The 23,848-nt window shown below is 54.6% G+C and overlaps 1 protein-coding gene across 2 annotated transcripts in view; it reads left to right on the top strand.

The window, feature by feature from the left end:
* Positions 1-23,206, top strand: part of RNF212 (ring finger protein 212) — a 39,109-nt gene extending 15,903 nt beyond the window's left edge. The window contains exons 4-11 of one of the 2 annotated variants that reach the window (XM_078068284.1): positions 386-442; positions 1,082-1,140; positions 2,767-2,819; positions 2,895-2,955; positions 3,974-4,019; positions 11,369-11,432; positions 21,815-21,872; positions 22,713-23,206. In XM_078068284.1, coding sequence (XP_077924410.1) covers positions 386-442; positions 1,082-1,140; positions 2,767-2,819; positions 2,895-2,955; positions 3,974-4,019; positions 11,369-11,432; positions 21,815-21,872; positions 22,713-22,896 — 582 coding nt within the window. In that variant the 3' untranslated portion in view covers positions 22,897-23,206. Of the gene's footprint in view, positions 1-385; positions 443-1,081; positions 1,141-2,766; positions 2,820-2,894; positions 2,956-3,973; positions 4,020-11,368; positions 11,433-14,341; positions 15,187-21,814; positions 21,873-22,712 lie in introns of those variants that run through there. The other variant, XM_078068285.1, reaches the window with a different exon arrangement.
* The last annotated feature ends 642 nt before the right edge of the window (positions 23,207-23,848 follow it).

The following is a 23,848-nucleotide window of genomic DNA, read 5'->3' as shown; positions in this document are numbered from 1 at the left end:
TCCACTGCTGCGGCCAGAGAGATGGTACACTGTGATTGGCCCACTGGGTTGTGTCCCGTCCCATGGCGAGGCCCTGAGCACCACTGAGGATGCAAGCGAGGGGCGTGGTGCAGCCCTGTGGTCTGTGACCTCCGTGTGGAGCACGCGGCCTCCGCTCGCGTGTGCATCTGGGCCCGCGCCACTGCACACACCGCCGGCTGTGAGCTTGGCTCCAGGCACGGGGTGGCAGCCAGCAGAGCCCACGCCCGGACCGGGGGACAGGGTGTAGGGAAACGGAGTGTGCTTGGGCCTGCACCGAGGTCCCTCCCAAACCCTGGCCTCCGGGACAGCGTGCGTGGCTGCAGCCCGCGCCACTTCCTGTAGCTGATACGTATTCTCTTCTCAGATTTCAGAATTTCAAGAAAAGCACAGAAAGAGACTCTTGACCTTCTATAGAGAAAAGGTAACTCCCGTGACTTGCTGCCTAGTTAACCCAGACCGTGTCTCAGGCGGCGGGGCCCTGGCTGGCACCTGTCCTGCTGACCCACGGCCCAGCACGGGTTCTCGTCTGTGATCGGCACATGGCCGCTTGGGGGACCCAGCTGTGGTCACGGGGGCAGTTTCACTTTGCGACAACACTGACCCATGAACATCCCCAGAACTCATCAGGCACTTTTCCACACACAACAGCTATGAGGTTGCCCTGGGGAAACCTTACAAAAGGACGTTCAAGATGCCTGTTTGCCCTATAAATACCCTGCTCTACACGGAAGGAGAGCAGAGCTTTGGTGAAAGCAGCAGTGTTCATCTAGTTTCACATCTGGGGTGTAGACGGAGAGCTCAGAGGAGCACCGGGGCGAGGCTGCTTGCTGAGGCTGGGCTACACCGCACGGCTTCACGCTGCCCAGACGGCTTCCCAGCGCCGGCTCCCGGGGCCCCTGACGGCCTGCACGCGGTGCAGATTTACTCTGAAACAGCAAGAGGGCAGCTCCTGTGGCGGCCACGTTCGGATTCGTGGCTTGCAACGTTGAGAGGGTCAGTGTGTGCTGTCTACGCTCTCTCCGCTAGTCTGCCTGATAACCAGAAGTCTGATTGTGTTTAGATCACAAAGCTGGAGGAATCCCTTCGGAAGTCAGTGCTGCGGATGGAACAGCTTCAGAGGTGAGTCCTCTCCACAGGCACACCCGGGGCAGCTGACTGCTGCCCGCTTGGCCGTCTGAACTTGTAAGACCTTGTAACCAAGGGGGAGAAGAAAGAGCACTTTCATTTACTAGAAGCTTCTGTCAAAGCAAAAGTGCAGTGGGAAGCAGAGGGAGCTGTGAAAACACACAGGACTGGTTCCGCTGGGGGGCTCCCCAGAGGGTCCTGGGGCTGAGGGGCTCCCCTCTGCCAGGAATCATGGCGCCCGTGACAGTGAACGCGTCCAGCCCATGTGTCCGTCAGTGTGGGGCCCGCGGTCTACCCTAGGGCAGCATCCACACGGCCCCCTTACCGTCACGGCGCCTTCTGTTCTGTGAGATGGGCTGTGGTTCTCTCAGGTGTGTTAACACGGGGACTCTGCGGAAGTCCCAGTTTGCCGGGTCGCACGTTAGGTTAAAGGCTGCAGAGTCAGTGGCCTGGGGAGCTGCTGTCCACCCAGCTGGTCGCGTGTGCGGGGGTGACCCACACACTGCAGGTGGATGCTTGCTGCCGGGGGCCCTGGGCAGCTGGAAGCTACACGGCCACCACGGGGCCTGTCTGGGGTAAACTGGCCGCCGCCAGCCAGCACCAGGGTGAGGGTGTGCTCTGGGCTCCACACACTCCGGGGAGATCCGGCCCCGGCTGGCACAGCAGTGGAGGTCCCGAGAGGCTGACCTAGTGGTGAGGCCCTGCTCCGTCCGAGTCCAGGGAGCGGCAGAGAGGGCGATGCGCCCACGCGGGGTCACTCCTTGGTGTACAAGTTCCTTTCTTTCTGGGGAACCGATCCACAGCCGCTGTCTTTCCCCGGGCTGCTCCCGTGCGGCCCCCCGGCCCTGCTTCTGTGCTCAGCTCTGCGCTGCACACCTTTTCCACCTCGGGTTCATTTTGGCTGCTCAGTTACACGTTTCTAGAAGGTTCCTGGTCCTTTCTGCCGTCGTGGGGTTAGCTTATTTTTGTCCCCATCTTCTGTTCAGGCACATCACAGGCAGGGTATCTCCCACACCTGACTCGTGCGAGTCCGGGTCTGCCTGTTCTCCCCGGGCTCTCGCGCCAGGTGGAGCCTTTCTGGCCTGGCTGGGGCGGGGTCATCCGGCTGGCTCGCTCCACGCGTCCCTCGCTTGGGGGAGGACGCCCTCACCCAGACCGCCGCCCGCGCACGAGGAACAGAAGTCATGCAGCGCGGCGTTCACCGTGGGGGCGTCGGTGGGTCGGCTCTGTTGCGGTGCTGTGTCCTGGGGAGGCCGGCACAGAACAGACGTGTGTATGGAATCCAGGAGCCAGTGCGCTCGGAGACGCTGGGTCCCCGCAGCGCAGACGTCTGCCTGCCCCACCCCCTGGTCAGTGAGTCACTTGGCAGGTCTTTGTCAAGCACCTGCTTGTTCCAGCACTGGGCACGGGCAGGTCAGAGTGAGCTCAGGCCACTTGCCTGTCCTCAGGGGGCTGCTCTGGGTGGAAAGTGAGTCCGCGTGTACGTGAGGCTGGCAAGAGATGGGGGGCCGGGCGGACGGGGGGCCTCTGGCTGTTTGTCATCTTCTACTTCAAACTGGAATGAATTACGTGGGAGTAGACGTCTATGGTTTAATTAACACCTTCTCTCCATCTGTTTAGTATGAGATTGTCACAACAAACAGCTTTCAGCGCAATAAAAACTCCAGTTTCAAGTAAGTAACATGGGGCCTGAACGGGGAGGGATATGAAGAGGCGACCGCGGCCTAACGCTCAGACCCCCACCACAGCTCCTTCAGCAAAGCCAGGCGGACACCCGCTCCTGCCCCCTGACTCGTCAGCCTCTGACAGGTGTGTGCCTGGTGGGAACGTCTGAGGGCCCCTGAGAGTCACGGGTCTGACGGGTCACACGGCCCTTCCTCCAACACACCTCCAGTTCTCCTCGGCCCCCCAACCCTGCAAGTCCCCCGATGCTGGACAGCTCGGTGGACACCCAGCGACACTTAGCACAGGACTCGGGAGCTTGGCCCTCCCTCCGGCCCCTCCGGGCCCTGCAGAGCCTCACAGGCACAGCCCCAGAACCAGGTGTGTGGTGCAGGCTGGCCCATCAGAGCTCCGTCCCCGCAGTCGTCACGATGGTCGGGGGCCATCCTGTGCCCGTGCTGGGCTGATGGGCGTCGTCGTGCCTGGGACTCTGACCTGGGACCAAGATGGCCAGGCTGGGGGTGGCGCTTGGAAACGAATGCAACACAGAAAACAGGACAAGATACCACAGCTGTGCTGGTGGCAGCACTGGGGACCCTGACCCACCCTGGCTGACGGGAGCTGCACCCCTCGCCGTGGCTCTTCCCTGAGACAGTTGGGGTTGAGTCTGGGTGCAGCACCGGACCTTTCTGCCGCAGCTCACGCTCGGTGGGCGCACGGTTCACTCCCCCACCCTTCCTTTGTCCTTCCTCCTGCCATCTCTCCTGCGGGGCTGCCCAGACGACGCTTCCCTGTCACACGTGGGCTGAGTAATTAGGGGACTGACATTTACTGAGCACCCATTGTGTAAAACGTGTCGGTCAGGCAGTAAGTGTTAAGGAAAGTAGACGAGATGTTCCTGCTTGTGCTGCAGGAGGTTTGGGCCTGAGTTGGAGGGGCGAGGACACGGTTGGCCCACGGAAGAAGGAGGGTGTGGGGCGAGGAGTGGAGCAGGGGCTCCAGAGCGGGGCCAGGGCCCGGTGGAGAAGCGTGCCCATGTGCGTCTGGCTGACAGGCCGTGGGCAGCCAGTGAAGAGCCCGATGCACGAGCGGACAGAGTGTGGGCCTGGACGGGGTGTGGACGGGACCCAGGCTCACTAAATGTATCCCACTGTTCATTTAACAGAGTGGAGTTCATGCAGGTTGACCATACTCCTTCCCCAATGAGAAAAGTAAGTACACCTGTTCCCCGTGCTGCTTGTCCCCCACACAGCACACAATTGTGGTTTTCCTCAGTGCCAGGATACATGAGCGTTTGTGTAATGGACGGATCACAGCGGGGTCTCTTGTCGTGTGCTGGTCCGAGGGGTGAGCAGGTTGGGGTGTGGTTTATAGAGTAGGTCCTGCATGACCCTGCAGGGAGCCGAGCCGGGACTGTGACTGAGGCACAGGGAGCAGGCAGGTGGGCAGGGTGGAAGTGATGCTGTGTAGTCAGGATCAGCCCTGTCCAGCCAAGCGGAAGTATGAAGGGCTCTGAGGAACAGAGGAGAGAAACCAGAGCAGAGGAAGCTCAGGGCCCCAGGCCTGGCCCAAACAGAGCGTGGCCAGACTGCCCCCTGGCCAGACGCGGGCAGCTCGGGAAAGGGGTGGGGGAGCTGGTCCCCAGGGGGAGGCTCCTGGGGCCCGGAGAGGGAGCGACCAGGTCAGAAAAGTGGCTCGAGCAGTGCGCGGCTGGTTGGTGCACATGGACTCGTCAGCGTTGGTGACTTAACCGACACAGCGCCTAGTGCTTCTTGTTTGCAGTCTCCTGGTCGCCCTGGGAGGTGCACATTGGTGTGCAGGCTGCTTAGTGAGTAGTGCTCATTTCCAAGGGAGCCGTCCTGGAACCATATTAAGGAGGAATCCGGATTCCAGGATGAGCAGGTGGGAATGCAAAGCCATTCAGAGCTGGGATGGAGGAGACACCCCAGTCCCTGGCAGCTGGTGCCGGCGTGTGCCTCTTCCCCTGCCCATCTCCAAGCCCCACGTCACGTCCTGGACGGAGACTGAGGCTGCACTTCCTCCCTGCCCTCTGGGTCCCAGCACCCCCCACCGCCTGTTGGCCTTTTTTCCCCAGAGGCTGGACCCTGAGCCTCACCTACATGTGGCCTAGTTTTGGAGATCAGAGACTGACAACCTAAACTGATTCATGTGTCACTGGGTGTTACAGCTGAGGGACCAGAACGTGGGGAACTGTCTTGAAATTGCAGAGTGACGTCCTGGACCAGTGGGAGCTCGTGCTGCCATCAGGGGCAGATGGGGGATAGTGAGACTGCACAGACGTCTCCAGCAGGCAGGCGTCCAGGGTGGGAATGAGCGGGCGCCCTGTGGTCAGAGACGGGCTACGGGCTGCCGGAGCAGAGCGCAGGGGGACTTGTCTACCCTGTCGATCCCCGCCCGGCCGCTCCGCTGGCCCTAGGAGTGGGTGCATGCGACGGCACCTTGGCCAGAACGCTGTGCAGGCCCAGCGGGGGCGGGTGAGCGCCGTCTCCTGGCAGACCCAGGGTGGTGCAGGCGGCCTGCGGCAGGGGGCGGGGGAACAGGGCTCCGGCCAAGTGAGGGGTGTTGTCTGGTGTTTCTGGCAAGGTGAGTGGCCATGGCCACGGGGGAAGCCGAATGAGGGCATCACAGCCAGCAGAGAAGATGCCGTGCCCACCCCACGACACCTCAAGCAAGCAGCCGGGGGTCAGCTGCTGGGGCACGGCCTTTGCCAGTCCCGGGGGGCCTTGTCCTTGCTCCCCTGCTGCCCAGCGCCGAGCCTGGGGTCCTGAGAGAAAAGGCGAGCGAGGCAGAGCCTACAGTGGACGGGGTGCTGATGGCGCCTCACGCGTGGACCAGGCTTTCCCAGCCTGCGACTTCCTGCTGGGGACTCACAAGCATCAATTGGACATATCCCGTAACTCACGAGTTCGTGAGGGAAGCCAGTAAAACGTGAACGTCAGCTTGAAGGAGAATCCCGAGAACAAACGCACGTCAGCCGTCGAGAACGCAGAAACGAGTGCGTGAATGTGCTGACACGTAACCAGCAGCTTCCACGTGGCACCCCAGGCGGGTGGGGTGGCCGTTGTCATGTGACTTCAGGACCAGGAGACCCCGACCCCGTGGCAGCAGACACCCTGGTGGGAAGCTTTGCACATCCATAACCTCCTGACACTGGGTAGTCCTAGATTTTTCTAGAGTGTTTATTCTCTCACAGGAAAAAGCCTCCACTGAGCAAGTTGTAAACAGAGGGAGAGCCATAAAGCTGCATTTGATTCAGCCCGAGCCGGGCCTGGTCCGCATGGGGCCGGCAGGCGGCAGGTGAGGAAGCCCGCCCGTGAACGCCTTCACATGCGGAGCGCGCTCTTCCTTGGAACCATCTGCCATGCGCTGTCTTCTCGGATTTCCTGTGAACTCCTTGCCGCCCTGTAGAGCCCTCTGCCCTTGGAGCCACCCCCAAAATGCAGCCTGGCGTGGGACCCCTCCCACGGGAGCTGTGGCTTCCTCGTGCTGGTCCAGGTCGGGTCTGTGCCTGCTCTGCTCAGAATGGGCCTTCGGCCGGGGCCCAGGGAGACGGTCGGAGTTCTGCGTGCGGCTGAACACAGCAGCGAACATCCCAATCCTAGGCAGTAACTCCCAGTCATGCTCCAGAAGATGGGTCCTCACAGGCCCTGTCCTGGTACCTCTGACTCCTGGTGCCCATGGCAGCACCTGTCACCCCTGTGGCCGTCCTTCTGTGCTGTGGCCACCACCCTGGGCAGTCTGGGTCTTTGTATCCTTTTGGCTTCTCCTGTTACTGGTTTCTCCCTAGAACAAATAGAAATCCTTTCTTAGTAGGAGCTAGGGTGAGAAAAGACAAGTTACCCAGTTCTAATCCAACTTAGTAATTTTTGCCTGTGCTCTATGATGATAATCTTTCTGGTATTGCAAATACTGTGTCAGTTGTTTAGAACTGGACGGAGGTGGGGGTCAGGGGCACAGCCCCGTGGGAGGCTGTGAGAGGAGCAGGTGCAAAGGGCTGCTGGGGCGCACGAGAGCAGTGGGCATCACCCCTGACTCAGTGGGTGGCCATGGAATGGGGAGCCCTGGGGAGGGTGGACAGGCCAGGTACTCTTGACTTACGCTGAGTGCAGCAGCAAAATGGTGCGGTTGCCAGGACTGGCCCATGGGAGGAACCCAGAAATAGTGGGACCAGAGCACGAGCCCACAGGGGGACAGCTGCAGCCAACCGACCATCCCCAAGGATGGCCGGGAAAGACGCTTCAACTTGGGAAGCTCTGTCCTGGTGTGAGCGTGCTGTAAGTGGGTGTGAGCGTGCTCTCCTGGGTGTGAGCTTGCCATCAGTGGGTGTGAGTGTGCTGTCCTGGGTGTGAGCGTGCCGTCAGTGGGTGAGAGCGTGCCGTCAGTGGGTGTGAGCGTGCTGTCCTGGTGTGAGCGTGCTCTCCTGGGTGTGAGCGTGCCGTCAGTGGGTGTGAGCGTGCTGTCAGTGGGTATGATCGTGCTGTCCTGGGTGAGAGCGTGCCGTCAGTGGGTGTGAGCGTGCTGTCGGTGTGAGCGTGCTCTCCTGGGTGTAAGCGTGCTGTCAGTGGGTGTGAGCGTGCTGTCAGTGGGTGTGAGCGTGCTCTCCTGGATGTGAGCGTGCCGTCAGTGGGTGTGAGCGTGGTGTCCTGGGTGTGAGCGTGCCGTCAGTGGGTGTGAGCGTGGTGTCCTGGGTGTGAGCGTGCCGTCACTGGGTGTGAGCGTGCTGTCCTGGGTGTGAGCGTGCCGTCAGTGGGTGTGAGTGTGCTCTCCTGGGTGTGAGCGTGCTGTCAGTGGGTGTGAGCGTGCTGTCAGTGGGTGAGAGCGTGCTGTGGGTGTGAGCGTGCTGTCAGTGGGTGAGAGCGTGCTGTGGGTGTGAGCATGCTGTCAGTGGGTGTGAGTGTGCTCTCCTGGGTGTGAGCTTACCATCAGTGGGTATGAGCGTGCTGTCCTGGGTGTGAGCGTGCTGTCAGTGGGTGTGAGCGTGCTGTCAGTGGGTGTGAGCATGGTGTCCTGGGTGTGAGCGTGCTGTCAGTGGGTGTGAGCGTGTTGTCAGTGGGTGTGAGCGTGGTGTCCTGGGTGTGAGCGTGCTCTCCTGGGTGTGAGCGTGCTCTCCTGGGTGTGAGCGTGCCGTCAGTGGATGTGAGCGTGGTGTCCTGGGTTTGAGTGTGGTTCCTGGGTGTGAGCGTGCTGTTCTGGGTGTGAGCGTGCCATCGGTGTGAGCGTGCTCTCCTGGGTGTGAGCGTGCTGTCAGTGGGTGTGAGCGTGCTGTCAGTGGGTGAGAGCATGCTGTGGGTGTGAGCGTGCTGTCAGTGGGTGTGAGCGTGGTGTCCTGGATGTGAGCGTGCCGTCACTGGGTGTGAGCGTGCTGTCCTGGGTGTGAGCGTGCCGTCAGTGGGTGTGAGTGTGCTCTCCTAGGTGTGAGCGTGCTGTCAGTGGGTGTGAGCGTGCTGTCAGTGGGTGAGAGCGTGCTGTGGGTGTGAGCGTGCTGTCAGTGGGTGTGAGTGTGCTCTCCTGGGTGTGAGCGTGCTGTCAGTGGGTGTGAGCGTGCTGTCAGTGGGTGAGAGCGTGCTGTGGGTGTGAGCGTGCTGTCAGTGGGTGTGAGCGTGCTCTCCTGGGTGTGAGCTTACCATCAGTGGGTGTGAGCGTGCTGTCCTGGGTGTGAGCGTGCTGTCAGTGGGTGTGAGCGTGCTGTCAGTGGGTGTGAGCATGGTGTCCTGGGTGTGAGCGTGCTGTCAGTGGGTGTGAGCGTGTTGTCAGTGGGTGTGAGCGTGGTGTCCTGGGTGTGAGCGTGCTCTCCTGGGTGTGAGTTTACCGTCAGTGGGTGTGAGCGTGCTCTCCTGGGTGTGAGCGTGCCGTCAGTGGATGTGAGCGTGGTGTCCTGGGTTTGAGTGTGGTTCCTGGGTGTGAGCGTGCTGTCCTGGGTGTGAGCGTGCCATCGGTGTGAGCGTGCTCTCCTGGGTGTGAGCGTGCTGTCAGTGGGTGTGAGCGTGCTGTCAGTGGGTGAGAGCATGCTGTGGGTGTGAGCGTGCCATCAGTGGGTGTGAGCGTGGTGTCCTGGGTGTGAGCGTGCCGTCACTGGGTGTGAGCGTGCTGTCCTGGGTGTGAGCGTGCCGTCAGTGGGTGTGAGTGTGCTCTCCTAGGTGTGAGCGTGCTGTCAGTGGGTGTGAGCGTGCTGTCAGTGGGTGAGAGTGTGCTGTGGGTGTGAGCGTGCTGTCAGTGGGTGTGAGCGTGCTCTCCTGGGTGTGAGCTTACCATCAGTGGGTGTGAGCATGCTGTCCTGGGTGTGAGCATGCTGTCCTGGGTGTGAGCGTGCCGTCAGTGGGTGTGAGCGTGCTGTCCTGGGTGTGAGCGTGCTGTCAGTGGGTGTGAGCATGCCGTCAGTGGGTGTGAGCGTGCTGTCCTGGGTGTGAGCGTGCTGTCAGTGGGTGTGAGTGTGCTCCCCTGGGTGTGAGCGTGGTGTCCTGGGTGTGAGCGTGCTCTCCTGGGTGTGAGCGTGCTCTCCTGGGTGTGAGCTTACCGTCAGTGGGTGTGAGCATGCTCTCCTGGGTGTGAGCGTGCCGTCAGTGGATGTGAGCGTGGTGTCCTGGGTTTGAGTGTGGTTCCTGGGTGTGAGCGTGCTGTCCTGGGTGTGAGCGTGCCGTCAGTGGGTGTGAGCGTGCTGTCCTGGGTGTGAGCGTACTGTCAGTGGGTGTGAGCGTGCTCTCCTGGGTGTGAGCATGCTGTCCTGCGTGTGAGCGTGCTGTCAGTGGGTGTGAGCATGCTCTCCTGGGTGTGAGCATGCTGTCAGTGAGTGTGAGCGTGCTGTCAGTGGGTGTGAGCATGGTGTCCTGGGTGTGAGCGTGCTGTCAGTGGGTGTGAGCGTGTTGTCAGTGGGTGTGAGCGTGGTGTCCTGGGTGTGAGCGTGCTCTCCTGGGTGTGAGCGTGCTCTCCTGGGTGTGAGCTTACCGTCAGTGGGTGTGAGCATGCTCTCCTGGGTGTGAGCGTGCCGTCAGTGGATGTGAGCGTGCTGTCCTGGGTTTGAGTGTGGTTCCTGGGTGTGAGCGTGCTGTCCTGGGTGTGAGCGTGCCGTCAGTGGGTGTGAGCGTGCTGTCCTGGGTGTGAGCGTACTGTCAGTGGGTGTGAGCGTGCTCTCCTGGGTGTGAGCATGCTGTCCTGCGTGTGAGCGTGCTGTCAGTGGGTGTGAGCATGCTCTCCTGGGTGTGAGCATGCTGTCAATGAGTGTGAGCGTGCTGTCAGTGGGTGTGAGCATGGTGTCCTGGGTGTGAGCGTGCTGTCAGTGGGTGTGAGCGTGTTGTCAGTGGGTGTGAGCGTGGTGTCCTGGGTGTGAGCGTGCTCTCCTGGGTGTGAGCTTACCATCAGTGGGTGTGAGCGTGCTCTCCTGCTGTGAGCGCGCTGTCAGTGGGTGTGAGTGTGCTCTCCTGGGTGTGAGCGTGCTCTCCTGGTGTGAGCGTGGTGGTCTGGGTGTGAGCGTGGTGGTCTGGGTGTGAGCGTGCTCTCCTGGTGTGAGCATGCTGTCCTGGGTGTGAGCGTGCCATTAGTGGGTATGAGCGTGCTCTCTTGGGTGTGAGCGTGCTGTCAGTGGCCATCTGGTGGAGAGCCAGCCCTCCAGGCAGGGCTGTGCTGTTTGCAGTGTCTCTGCCCGAGGGGGCCGGTCCCTTCAGGGTTGAGTCTGGCTTGTGGGTATGAGCCAGGGGTGGGGGCCGCCAAGGGAGACTGCCTGACCATGGAGTAAAAGGACCACTGCGTGGATGTGTCAGGGGTGGGAGCTGGGAAGATGGGCCGCCGTCAGGGGCCTGGGGGCTGGTGGCCGAGTCTAGTGACAGAACAGTGGGTCCGGGCATGTGAGGGGCCACAGGAGTGAGGCCAGGGCAGCTGGAAATAGCATTTGGCCCGACTCCTGGCAGCATCTCTGTGTTGGGAGGAGGGCTCCCCCATCACTAGCATTAGCACCAGGGAGGTGTTCTCTCAGGAAGTCAGGGAGGGGGTACATGACAGGTGCATGGCCAGAGCAGGGCTCCTTGTGATTTGATAACACCTCGCCCCATCAGCATCTAGTTTGCAAGGTGATAAAATTATATGCACAAAATGAGGATTTAATCAGGATTTTAAACTTTATGATATCAGGGGTGCCTGGGTGGCTCAGTCGGTTAAGTGTCTGACTTGGTTTTGGCTCAGGTCATGATCTCAGGGTCATGGGATTGAGCTCCACATTGGGCTGTGCCCCCAGCAGGGAGTCTGCTGGAGATTCTCTCTCTCTCTCAAAACGAATAAAATCTTAAAACGATAAAATTTATGACGTCAGTCAAGGACTTGACTTCTCTCTCTTCCGAAACTCTTAAAAGCACTTCGTGGAGCCCTCCATGTGTTAGCTGCTGTGGGCTCCCTGGGGCCGCGGGGCACAACAGTGTGGGGCCCGTCTCCGGCCAGCCCAGGAATTTCCCCAGCTGACTGACAGACACTAAGCAGTGTGTTCTTAGTAAATAGGGAGAATCTCACTCAGAAATGGCCGCATTGGAAACTGATTTTTCTTTTTACACCTTAGCCTGAGGTGGCAGTTGGCCCAGCAAGAATCTCTCTGATCAGCCCGCCTCAGCATGGACGCATGGGTAAGTGGGGGTCCCTGCACCCGTACCCCATGTCAGCACGTGGGCTGAGCTCCATTCCCCAGAAAGGAACATGCAATCAAACCCATCAGAACCCACCTGTGTCAGTGCTCCTTCAACAAAGTCAGCGTGGGAGTGACCTGTTCCCCAAAGTGGTGTGGCTGCTGGGCCCATTGGGGGACCCGTTATGAGCACCTCAGAACACGCCAGAGTGCTCTTGCGGTAGCGGGTCTCCTCTCGGCCTGGAGCAAAATGGTATCATCACCAGCTTTGCTTCCTGGGAGTTGGAGAGGCTGATGGGTTTCTGAGGGGAGTGTGTGTGCCCGCCGGCAGGCTTGGGCCCCTTCCCCGCTGGGGTCAGGATGGGCCCCCTGGCCTAGCCCCTCTGCTGTTGCCCCCACCTCCTCACCAAACACCCAGTGAGCTCAGGCCTGCAGGGGAGATATTCGTGCTTTGTGACCAAGCTTGCTTGCCCTTGAGCCCAGCTTCTCTGCTCTCTGCCCCACCTTTGCTTCTTGCTGCCGGTGCTATTCCAGTAGCTGCCTTGGCGTAGGACCGAGAGGCAGGCTATCTGCGTGGTCGCACCTAGAGCCTCCTGCTGCCTCCCTCACGGCTGAGTGGGAGTGGGGGTCCTGCAGCACCTGCCCTGGGGGACTGTCCCGTGGTGCGTCCCGGATGCGGCTCTACATTTCTACCACTCGTGTTGTTCCTGCCGGCCGGGAGGCACCCCAGCATGGGTGTTCATCCTGCTCACAGCCTCTCATTCCCACTCCTTGCCTTTTGCTCCCACACTGCCCACCTCAGGCCTGATGTGCCGGCTTGGAGAGAATTCAGCTCACGGATGCAGCTCCCCACCCACCCTCCCCCACCCCCCGGGTATGGAGTTTCCCATTTTAGCCTGTTTATTCCCATGCACGGGCCTCCCTGTCACAGCCTGGTGAGAGCTTGTGACACTTACTCTCTAGCCCTGTTCAGCTTCCCGTGGATGCCATTTCCGTGGTACATGAGGTGGTGTTCCTCTTGGTGCTGGCTCTTGCCCCATGCTCACCTTTGTTGGGAGCGTCCTCTGGGCCCGCATCCCCTGCACCTGCGCGGGCCAGGCAAGCTGTCCTCACACGCCCCGGTCCCACCCACATCCTGGCCTTCACCGTTCCCGTGCAGTTGTGGGTTTCAGATCTGTCTTTACAGGACTGAGGTGAGACCAGCAGTGCATGCAGGGGAGTTGCTGCCCTGCTCATCTTCCTTTCCATACAGAAGCCTGTGACCTGGCCTCCCAGCCTGGCCGTGTCCTCAGCCTCAGTGCACTTCCCACCCCCCCAAGGAGGCTCTTGCCCCTCGCTGTCCACAGTGTGTGCGAGTTGTGTGCAGGGACATTGGTCCTCACTGGATTCTCTCCCCGGACACGTTTCCAGGAGGGAACACGGGGACCCCCTTGATGCTTTCCAGATGTATTGATCAAGAATTGAGAAGTGACAGGAGGGCTGCCCTGTGTGCATCCTGCCCCGTGCGTCTCAGTGTCCCCCTGTTGCCACTCTGGAAGGGATGGGTCCTCATTTCTGTGACTGTGATCCTGAGTTTCTTCATTTAAGTCATCTCTTGTTTTTTTCTGTGAATTATCTATTTTTTCATTTGTCCTTCACATATATGAAATCCTCAAGATGAGGGATATCAATCTTTTATCCAATTTGCTATTTAATTTTTTATTTGATTTTTTTTTTAATTTTAGATACTTAATATTTTTATGTCTCAAATCTGTGGTTATGTCCTTTTCTGCCTCACGGAGGATTTCTGTGTTTGGATAGGTTTTGTCCATACCCATACCATTTTCTTCTAGTTTTCAATATTTACCTTTTTCCAAGCTCTTTGGAGTATATTTTGAGATATACTGTAAGATGAGTGTCCCAGCTTGATAGTTTCATAATTTATTTTGAAAATACTTCAGAAATAACACACAAGAAAATGGTAAGAATAATATAAAAAACTCCCATGTTCCTTTCACCCAGATTCCCCAACATTTTGCCAGATTTGCTCCCTACCATTTATGGTCAGTGTATCTCTGAGCCACTGAGAACATGTTGCAGATGCGGTGCCCCAGCCCCCCCCTCAAAGGACAGGGGTGCTTGCAACACCAGCACAGGCTGGGGCCGCTCGGCATCAGCATGGCTCTGCCCCACAGCCATTGAGTAGCCTCGTTTGCTCTCGACCCAGAGTTCCCTGTAAGGACATCCTGCATCTCGTCCTCGTATAGCGGCTTGTGTCGCCTTCACTTTCCCCGTCTTTCCTGTCTTCAACAGTTTTAAGGATTATAGGCCTTAAATTCTAAAAGAGCCTAAAAGGCCATCCCCCCCCAAGCCTGGGTCAACCAAGAATTCTATATCTAATAGAATTCTCCTTCAAAGTTTAAGACAAAATAAACATCACAGAGTAACAAAAACATAATTGTTGCTAGCCGACCTACCCTACGAGAAATCCTAACAGAAGACATTGAGCTGAAGACACACACTGACGGTACCTGATGCACTGGAGGGAATGGGGTCTCATTCTCTCGGTTACTCTACAAAACGTAAGACTGTGGAAGCAGCAAGTATAACACTCGTTGGGGTCATAATAAACAGAACACGTAGGGCAGTAAGCACAGAGGAGGGGGAATGGGGCCATGTTGGAGCAGAGGCGACACAGCCCAACAGAATTAAGTCAGTGTTAACTAGAAGGAGACGGTTAAACACAAATGGGACTCCAAAAATAGTTTTTAAAATCAAGAGGAGTTAAAATGTTGCATTAAAAAGCACTTGTTTACCGCAAAAGAAGACAATAAAGGCAGACTAGAAGAAAAAAGGTACATGAGACCTGTAGACAAATAGCAAAATAGGTGTAAATCAGATCCTATCAATGCTTACCTTCAACATGAACAGGACTAAACCCACCAATGAGAAGGCAGAGGTTGTCAGACTGGATGGAGAAGACACAGCCACACATTGTCTGCAAGAGACACGCTTTAATCCAGCAGCACAAATAGCTCAAAGTACAGGGTGTAAACCACACCATGCAAATGGTAACCAGACGAGTTGGAGCCACAATGTGAGTATTGGACAAAACGGTGTTGGACGAAGGATGTTTCTGGAGAAGAGGAGGAACATCTTGGTAATACAGGGTCGCTGTATCAGGAAGACACAATTATAATGTATACACATGCAACAACAGAGCAGATTTATGAAGCAAAAGCTGACAAAATGGAAAGAAGAAATAGACAATTCCATTTTAGAGATCTTAATACTCTTTTCTCAAAGGTTGATAGAACAGCTACACAAGGAAAGATGTAAAAGGAAACAAGCAGATGGCAGTGTAGCCCCCACAGATCTAACCGATCGGTGGTAATGTCAAATGTGAATGCACAGAACACCCCCCAACAGAAGAGCAGAGATGGTCAGACTGGTGCAAGAGATAGCCCCAACTGGATGCTGTCTAAAAGAGACACATTTTAGATTCAAGGATACAAATAGGAAAATTATAGGAAAAGATTATTAAGCAAACAATAACCACTACAGAGCTAGAGAGGCTATTTTCACATCAGAATCGGGTTGTTCTTAAAAAACTTTTTAAAGATTTTTAATTGGAGCGCCTGGGTGGCTCAGTCATTAAGCGTCTGCCTTTGGCTCGGGTCATGATCCCAGGGTCTGGGATCAAGCTCTGCGTGGGGCTCCCTGCTCCACGGGAAGCCTACTTCTCCCTCTGCCACTCCCCCTGCTTGTGTTCCCTCTCTGGCTGTGTCTCTGTCAAATAAAATCTTTTTTAAAAGATCATAAAAAAAAATAAAGATTTTTTTTATTTACTTGAGAGGGAGAGAGCATAAGCAGGGGAAGCAGCTGGCTTCCCGCCAAGCAGGGAGCCCGAAGCGGGGCTCGGTCCCAGGACCCTGGGATTGTGACCTGAGCTGAAGGCAGATGCTTAACTGACTGAGCCACCCAGGCGCCCCGGAAATCAGTCCTAAGATAAATATTATTAGAGACAAAGGGGCATTTCGTGATAATGAAAGGCTCAATACACCAGGAAAACATAATTATTACTGTAGACACCAAAAATGGAAAACCTAAAATACGTGATGCCCAAACTGACAAAATTAAAAAGGGAAATGGTTAATTCAACTATTGTGATTCAGATATTTCAATATCCCACTGCAATAACTTGAACAACACTGTTAACCCCACTGACTTACCTGATAGGTGTGGACCCCACCCAGTAATATCACCACACACATTCCTTTCCAGGGCAAATGGAGCACTATCTAAAATAGACCACATACCGGGACATAAAACAAGTCCTGATGCATTTAAAGGGATTGTAATCACCCAAAGTGTATTTTCAGGTGACAATGGAATTAAATTGGTAATCAGCAACAAAAAAAATCAGAATAAAACAAATATTTGGAAATTAACACAATTATAACTAACTTTTAATGGATCAAGGAAAAAAATCAGTAACATCAGAAAATACCTTGAAAGAAAATACAACATACCAAAATTTTTAAGATGCAGGTACAGCAATGCTTAGAGGGAAATGTATAGCTTTAAATGCTTATGTTAGGAAGGAGATCTAAAATCAGTGAGCTTCCAAAACAATAAAAAATAAAAATAAAATAAAAATAAATCAGTGAGCTTCCAACCTTAAGAAGTTACAACAAAATATATTAGAAATCTATGAAATAGAAAACTCAGTGGAATCTAAAGTTTGTCCTGTGAAAAAATTAGCAAAATTGGTAAACTTTTACCTAGAGTGACCAAGAAAGCACAAATTACCAGTATCGGAATGAAAGGGGGGACATCACTACATACCCTACAGATATTAAAATAATTATAAGAAAATAGCATTAACAATACTATGCCAACAAAGTAGATGACTTACATGAAATGGATAAATTCCTATAAAGACATTATCAAAATTACCTCCAGAAGAAATAGTAAATATGGATAGACCTCTATCAAGTGAAGACATTGAGTTAATAATTTTAATATCTTTCTACAAAGAAAAGTCCATTTCCCAATAGCTTCATGGGTAATTTTATGAAACATTTAATGAACTAAAAATCCTACATGAACTCTTTCAGAAAATAGGAGAGGATTGAACTCTTTCCAGTTCATTTTACAAGGTCAGCAGTATCTTAAAGCCAAAGACACAAGAAAAATAACTGAGCAGTCAGTATTCCTTATGAATACGGATGCAGAATTCTTTAAAAATATGTGAGGCAATCAAATCTAGCAACATAGGAAAAGAATTGTATACCATCACCAAGTGGGGTTTATCCCAGTAATTCAAGGTTATTTGACATCTGAAGATCAGTTAACTATATTAGAAATAGAAGACCTAAAAAACATTAGATCTTTTCAACAGATAATTTGACAAAAATCTATAATCATTCATGGTAGAAGCTCTCAAGAAACATGTAATAGAAGGCAACTTCCTCACCAGGTAAAGGGCATCTGTAGAAAACCCACAGCTGACAGGGTACTGTTGAGAGGGAGTATGCTATCCCCTGAGACCAGGTGCATGGCAGGGCACCCACAGTCCACAGCCCCTTTCCAGTCCCACATCCACTGGGGGCTCCAGCCAGTGCAGGGAGGCCAGAGAAGGAAGTGACAGGCACATAGATTGGGTGAGAATGAGTGTAGTGTCCTTATCATAGATGGTATGCCCTTGTGTGCAGAAAATCATAAGGGATCTTTAAGAATACTAGTAGGAATCAAACAAGGTTGGTAAGGTTACAGGATGCAATATCCATATACAAAAGTCAGTTGTAATTCTGCATATGATAAACAGTCCAAAATTGAGGTTAATCAATTGGTCATAACTGCCAGAGTTTTCTTCTGGACTTTGTATTCTTTTCAACTGATCAAAATATCATCTTAGGGGCACTGGCTGGCTCAGTTGGTGGAGCATGGGACTCTTGATCTCGGGGTTATGAGTTTGAGCCCCACATTGGGTGTAGAGATTACTTAAATGAAATTTTTAAAAATAACCATCTTCTTGATTATTTTTGCTTTACCACTAAATTTTGAAATCAATGTAAGCCCTCTGACTTTGTTCTTAATTTACCAAAATGATTTTGGCTATTCTAGGTCCTTTGCATTTTTACATAAATCTTAAGATCCACTTGTTAGATTCTACCAAAAAAAGGCTGCTGAGATTTTGATGGGAATTGTGTTGCATCTGCACATCAGTTTGGGGGAGAACTGCTGTCTTAACAGTTTTGAGTCTTTGAATCCATCAGCATGGCATGCCTGTCTCTCCACTTCTAGATGTCTAATTTATCCAGGGGATCTTTTGTTGCTTTCAGTGTATAGGTCTTTTATAGATAAACTTATGCTTCAGTAATTGCTTTTGATGGTGGAATTCTCTTCAGTCCACAAGGCATATCTTTTCCCATTCTTTTTTATTTTCAACCCATTTATGTGTGAATCCAAAGCATACCTCTTGCAGACAGTATCAGATGTTGCTTTTCTTGTTGCCTGATCCATTCTTATACTGTCTGCCTTTTCACTGGAGTGTTTGGTCCATTGAGGGTTAATACATTATCAGCATGTGTGGATATATGTCTGCCATTTTGCTGTTGTTTTTTGTATGTCTTGGGATTTGTTGTTTGTCTGTATCTCCTTAACTGTTTTTTGCATTAAATATTTTTAGTGTATCATTCTGCTACAGACTGGATTGTATCCCCTCAAAATTGATAGGTTGAAGCCCTAACCCCCCACATGACTGTATTTGGAGACAGAGCCTTTAGGAGGTAAATGAGGTCATAGGGTGGGACTCTGATCTGATATGGTTAGTGTCCTTATAAGAGACACACGGCGTGGGGGGGGGGGGCGGGGAAGGCACATTGTGTCAACAAAACCATAAAACAACAACAAAAAGAGGAGACACCAGAGAGCTCACTCACTCTCTATGCACGTGCACTAAGAGATCACATGAGCACACAGAAGATGGCCATCAACGGGCCAGGAAGAGGCCCTTCCTAAACGCCCAGCCGGCCTCCATGACTATGAACAATAAATGTCCACTGGTTAAGCCCCAGCCTGTAGTGTTGTGTTGTGACAGCTGAGCCCACTAACACACGTTTGATTTCTCTGTTGATATTTTACAACGTGTTCTGTTATTTTCTCAGTGACTGCCTAGGAATTCCACCGTGCACCCTATCATAATCTACTTTAAGTGAATACTGACTTAACTCTGGTGAAATTCACTGCTCCCTTACAGTTCCTCCCCTGCTTCATGATGTCCTATTAAGTATAACTACATATGCTATATATAACACATAATAACACATATAGCATTCATAGTATTACAAACCCAGTAACACAGTATCCTCCTAATTACTTCTTTAAAACAATGTCAGATTTCTTAAAGATCATAAGAGAAAACAAAGTCACATACACACATTCTTTACTTGTACTGCATTTTTACCATTTCCAGGGTTCCTCCTTCCTTCCCATGGATTCAAATTACTGATGGCTCTTATTTCATTTCAGCCTGAAGCACCATTTTGTTGTAGGGCTTGTCAGCTGGCAGTGGATTCTCAGTCTTTGTCCACCTCTGAATGTCTTCATTTTGTCTGCATCTTGAAGGGTCACTTCACTGGCTATAGAGTTCCTGGCCCACCATTTCTAGCCCTGTGGAGGCTTCCCCCTGCCTCGCGCTCCTTCATTTCTGGTAAGGAGTCAGCTGTAAGTCATGTCATTCTTCTGCGTGTGATGAGTTGCTTTTCTTCTGCCGCTGTAGATCTTCTTTTTGTGCAGGGAGCCCTCTAGCCTTACCCTCTTTTTCAAGCCTGTCTTGTCTCTTGTGCGGATGCGGTGTGCTGGGAGCCTGCTCTGCACCAGCAGCTCTCAGCTGTCCCCACCTCACTCTGCGGGTACTCACTCCACACGCGAGTGCTGTCTGCCACCGGAGTCCCATGGCACAGCCTCTCCCTGGCACTCACCTCCATCCCTGACTCAACTCTGGGCTGGGCGGCAGCGTCCCGCGGACTCGCCAGGGCCCTGCGGGAGCATGCGGAGCTGCTGCTGTCTGTCACTGGTGGGCTCGCAGTTGGTGTTGCACGGCTGTGTCGGGGTTCATCCTCGCTCTCATGAGGTCCGCTGGTCTCAGCTCCTGGGCAGCCTGGGCCCCTTCTTGATGAGCACATTGGAATGAGTGGGGGAACTATGGGTGTCTCTCTGCCCCTGGGCACAGGTCCTCCATTCCCCATGGCCCGGGGCTCCTCCCCATCACCAACCACACCCCATTGCCTGCTTTTGCAGCATGTTGCCCCATTCAGAAATGCCCTTGTCCATCTGGCATCACAGGGGGATGAGTTTTCCCATGTTCTGGGTAATGAGACTTGCCCTCTTTGGAGATCTTTTTCTTTCTTTCTTTTTTCTTTTTTTTTTAAGATTTTATCTATTTATTTGATAGAGACACAGTGAGAGAGGGAACACAAGCAGGGGGAGTGGGAGAGGGAGAAGCAGGCTCCCCGCGGAGCCAGGAGCCCGATGCGGGGCTCGGTCCCAGGACCCTGGGATCATGACCTGAGCCGAAGGCAGATGCTTAGCGACTGAGCCCCCCAGGCGCCCCGAGATCTTTCTAAAGTGCATTCAACAGCACCGCTTCCTTGAACAAGAATTACAGGTCTTGACTTGTGGGCGTCTTGTTGGTAGTGGAGCATCAGTCTGACCACCTGTTTTCAGGTGGGCTGAAGCAGGGGGACACCTCAGCACCCGAGTGCCTGGTCCTGCCATGCTGTTGAGTTCCCATAAGGCCTGGGACGGTTTTCTGCTCCTCACACCCCGCCGAGTCACGCGGTCCTCCTCGGCTGTGTGCAGGGGCGCCCACCGTGCTGGGCTCAGGCTCGCACGGCCCCTGTGGGTTGACCTGAGGGCCTCTGCTTCCTCATCTCCGTTGATAACTGTTCTGTCCACAAATTACTGTAAAGAGTAAGACGCTGTTTCAGTCGACCGTAATTGTGTTGAGTATGTAACCCACCATTACTGTCATGGTTCTGCCCCATGTTAAAATATACTGAGATTTACTTAATCAGTCGTGTGGCCCACAGACCAGGAGGGGCCGCCAAGCAAGATGAAGTTTTCCGCACAGTCTCCTAGAAGCAGGGGGCAGGCTGCCCCACAGGGCCCCACGTGGGATCCCTGGGTCCATCGGGCGGGGGTGGGTGGTCTTCACAGGAAGAGTGGCGGGCAGTGGGATCGACGAGGTTTGGGATTGCTTAGTTGGGGTCATATTAGCAGTTTGCGGGGCAGGGGTAGGCGCTGTCCCGCGTCCAATGCTGGCCTCAGGTGGTTAGGGCAGAGTGTGAAAGGTGGGGGGTGATTCAGAGCACAGGCTCTGGGGGGTCAGATTTCCTGTCAGAGGCGGGTTTACAGACAAATCATTACTCTCTGGGAGTCAGCTAGCCCTGGGAGGGGTGGTCTCTCCAGGATAAGCAAGGCCCCACGGTGTCAGACCATCACAAAATACAGAAAATAAAACACGTGAGACACTTTGTCTCCCTGATTCTCAATGATTCTGCAGAGCTTCTGAGGGTCACCTGCACACTCAGGAGTCCTGGGAGCCGCCAGTGAGCGGAGTCCTCCTGCGGTCCACACAGCCCAGCGGCACAGAGACGACCCCATTGGCCACTTGGTGCTGTGCAGCCCTGTGAAAAGCACTGCCTCTCTCTGATCCAGGTTCTTCAATCACAGAAGGACACATGGAGATCCCAAATGCTGTCCTCCTTTCTTTCCCTGCCATTCTTCTGTTAAAATTCTCCCAAAATCTGGACGCAAAGAGTTCGGGTATTAAACGAGAGTAGTCTTCAAATTTGCTCCCTGCTATGACTAATGCACACCAGGGGCTGTTTACATCTTTAAAGGAAGTTGCTTCTTAGCACGGAGGATGTCAGCAGAAATTCGGGAGTGTAATATCTCATGGTGTGGGTGGAGACGAGGCTAGTCCTGGCACTGAGGCGCTCATCAGAGCTGGAAGCTTCTAGAAGTGCTTTTCCTCCCAGTGGTTCTCAGACTAACGGGAGCCAAGACAGAGTGTAGGGCAGAGTGCAGGTCTCCAAACATTACTGAGTGCCCTCCCTTGCCAGGCCCGCAGCCCAGAGCACGGGGTCAGACTGAGGCTCCGCAGGGCTGAGCAGCCCCAGCCCGGCTCTGCTGGTCTGCATGTTCCCTGAGCACCTGCGGCGCACGGGGCACAAAGCCCTGGACGTGAGATGTTCTGCTCCCATCCTGTGGACGCACCTGTCCCGTCGGGAAGGGCGTGGAGAACAGTACGTCGGGGATGTGCCAGGGGACAGCCGGGGGCCGTCTGCCTTCCTGGAGCTGCACACGTTCACCTTTTAATCCTGTCCACTGCAGGCAGCATCTCGCGCCTCGGCCCGACGCCCGGTCACAGCAGCGTGTCCCAGGCTCTCCGGTATGATGTCTCGCGGCGCCACAGACGTCCCAGCGGGAGGTGTGGGAGCGCCCTGCTCACCACAGATAAGGCTGTGAGCCTTAAGGGGATTGCCTTTTAAACCCATTTGTCCGTGTTCTGAGTAAGATGACATCGTGTAGACCACGTCACGTTTTGCTTTTTTGAAGCTAAAATGTAACTTAGGCAGTTACCTTGTTACTAAAAACTCCAAAAGAGCCGTTTCACGGCTACAAGATATCTTATCACAGGAACAGACTAGGGTCGGCAGACATTTCTGTAAAGGGCAGGTAGTAAATGTTCTCCGCTCTGCCATCGTGCAGACAAGGTCGTAGAGGTAAGTAGACAAACGGATGCAGCTGTCCCGCTAAAACTCTGTCTACAGAAGCAGGTAGGGCTGGATTGGCTGCCGTGTACCAACCCTGAATGGACAATTCCCTTGACTCTTCATCTTTGACACTGGGGGCCCCCATTCTCTGCTGCATATTGGAACCCCCACCGGGGTCTCTACGCCAGGCTCTCTGTCTCAGCCCTCCAGGGCAGGTGGTCCCTAAATGTGGACGCCCCCCCTCCTTACCTAAGCTCCTAATGGCCTTCGATGCTGGTGGGTGAGCACACATTTTGTCCTCTGGGGTAGCCCAGCCACGGAGCTCCTCGTCTTCCCCCAGCCCGCCCGGAGCCACGTCTGTGTGCCCTCTGCCCTGATTCCAGAGGCCATCCCCACCCCCTGGGGAGCTGGGCCCTCCCTGCTGGGGGGCACCAGCACAGAGGAGGGTCTGGCTCTGGGCATAAACCTGCTCCCAAGGGGCCTGGTCGATGTGTGTCTGTTGAATTGACTCCTAGGATCCCACCGCTGCCGGTCCCCTGCAAGGCGCTGTTCCCGCCGGCAGCGCCCCTGGCCCCCGGCCGAGCGGGAAGAGGGGGCTCGCCCAGCCTTCGGGGCTCCCAGACGCTGGCCCCCAGGCCACCCATCAGCATCTCCGCACTGCTGCAGAAGCAGCATTTAGGCAAGTGTGCCCTGCTTTGAAAAGTGTGTGTGGAGCACGTTTTGAGTGTGTATGGGAGGAGTAGACACAAAACATGTTGAATGTTCCTGAGAACTTGCTTCTGAGCTTTGGTGAGTGGTGCTCACGTGTGTGTGCATCTCGGCTCACGGCTCCCGTGCTCTGCAGGGTCTGCCGGCCTCGGGGCAGCCACGCACGGAAGGTGAACGAGGTCCTGCCCGTGTCCGTCCACCTGGGGCTCTCTCGCCACCAGCAGGACGTTACACAGTAGAAGCAGTCTGTTCTTCTTGATGGAATAAAGTAATACAGTTGAATAAAGTATTTTTCTGATTATCTGGGGCAGCATATATGTGATATGTTTGAAACTTTGCTCTTTTTATTACCTTAAATGTTCCCTAGAACGCCAGTGTTGGCTCGCTGTGGAAGGCTCGGGGGGTTGGGTGGGTCTGCAGTACGTCGAGCCCCACCTTCTGCACACAGGCCCCCCACACGGGGATGGCCACGGGGTTCGGAACGGCCACGGTCACGTGGGTGCTCCCGACTCACATATGCTGTTCGGCAGTGACCGGTCTCCAGAGATGAGTTTTGTGCCTGAGTCCTGCCGGGTGGGTGGGACGCGCATGCTCTGTTGAGGAGAGCAACTAGTCAGGACCACACAGGGTTGGAAAGAGGCTTCTAGAGCTAGTCATAATCCTTTATGGTGCAACTACCTAAAACTTGTCGAAAAACTTGGTCTGTGTTCTTTCACGGAGGTCAGGCTCACAGCGCGGGCAGGTGTATAACAGGACGGGGAGGAGACGACCCCCTTCTGCACCTGGAGAGCCTGAGGCACAGGCAGGTGCCTTGTCAGGTGACGTCTGGCTTCCTGCCCCTCTGGCCGGGCCATGTCCCACACTGGCCTTTCGGAGGGCCCAAGGCCCTGTGCGGCTTCCGCGTCCGGCGGGCAGATGCGGGCTGCAGGCGGAGTGTGACGTC

The sequence above is a fragment of the Halichoerus grypus genome, chromosome 3 (assembly GCF_964656455.1).
Source record: "Halichoerus grypus chromosome 3, mHalGry1.hap1.1, whole genome shotgun sequence".
Classification (NCBI taxonomy): Eukaryota; Metazoa; Chordata; class Mammalia; order Carnivora; family Phocidae; genus Halichoerus; species Halichoerus grypus.
Note: the sequence above shows the minus strand (reverse complement) of the source record. Positions and strands in the feature narration are given on the sequence as shown.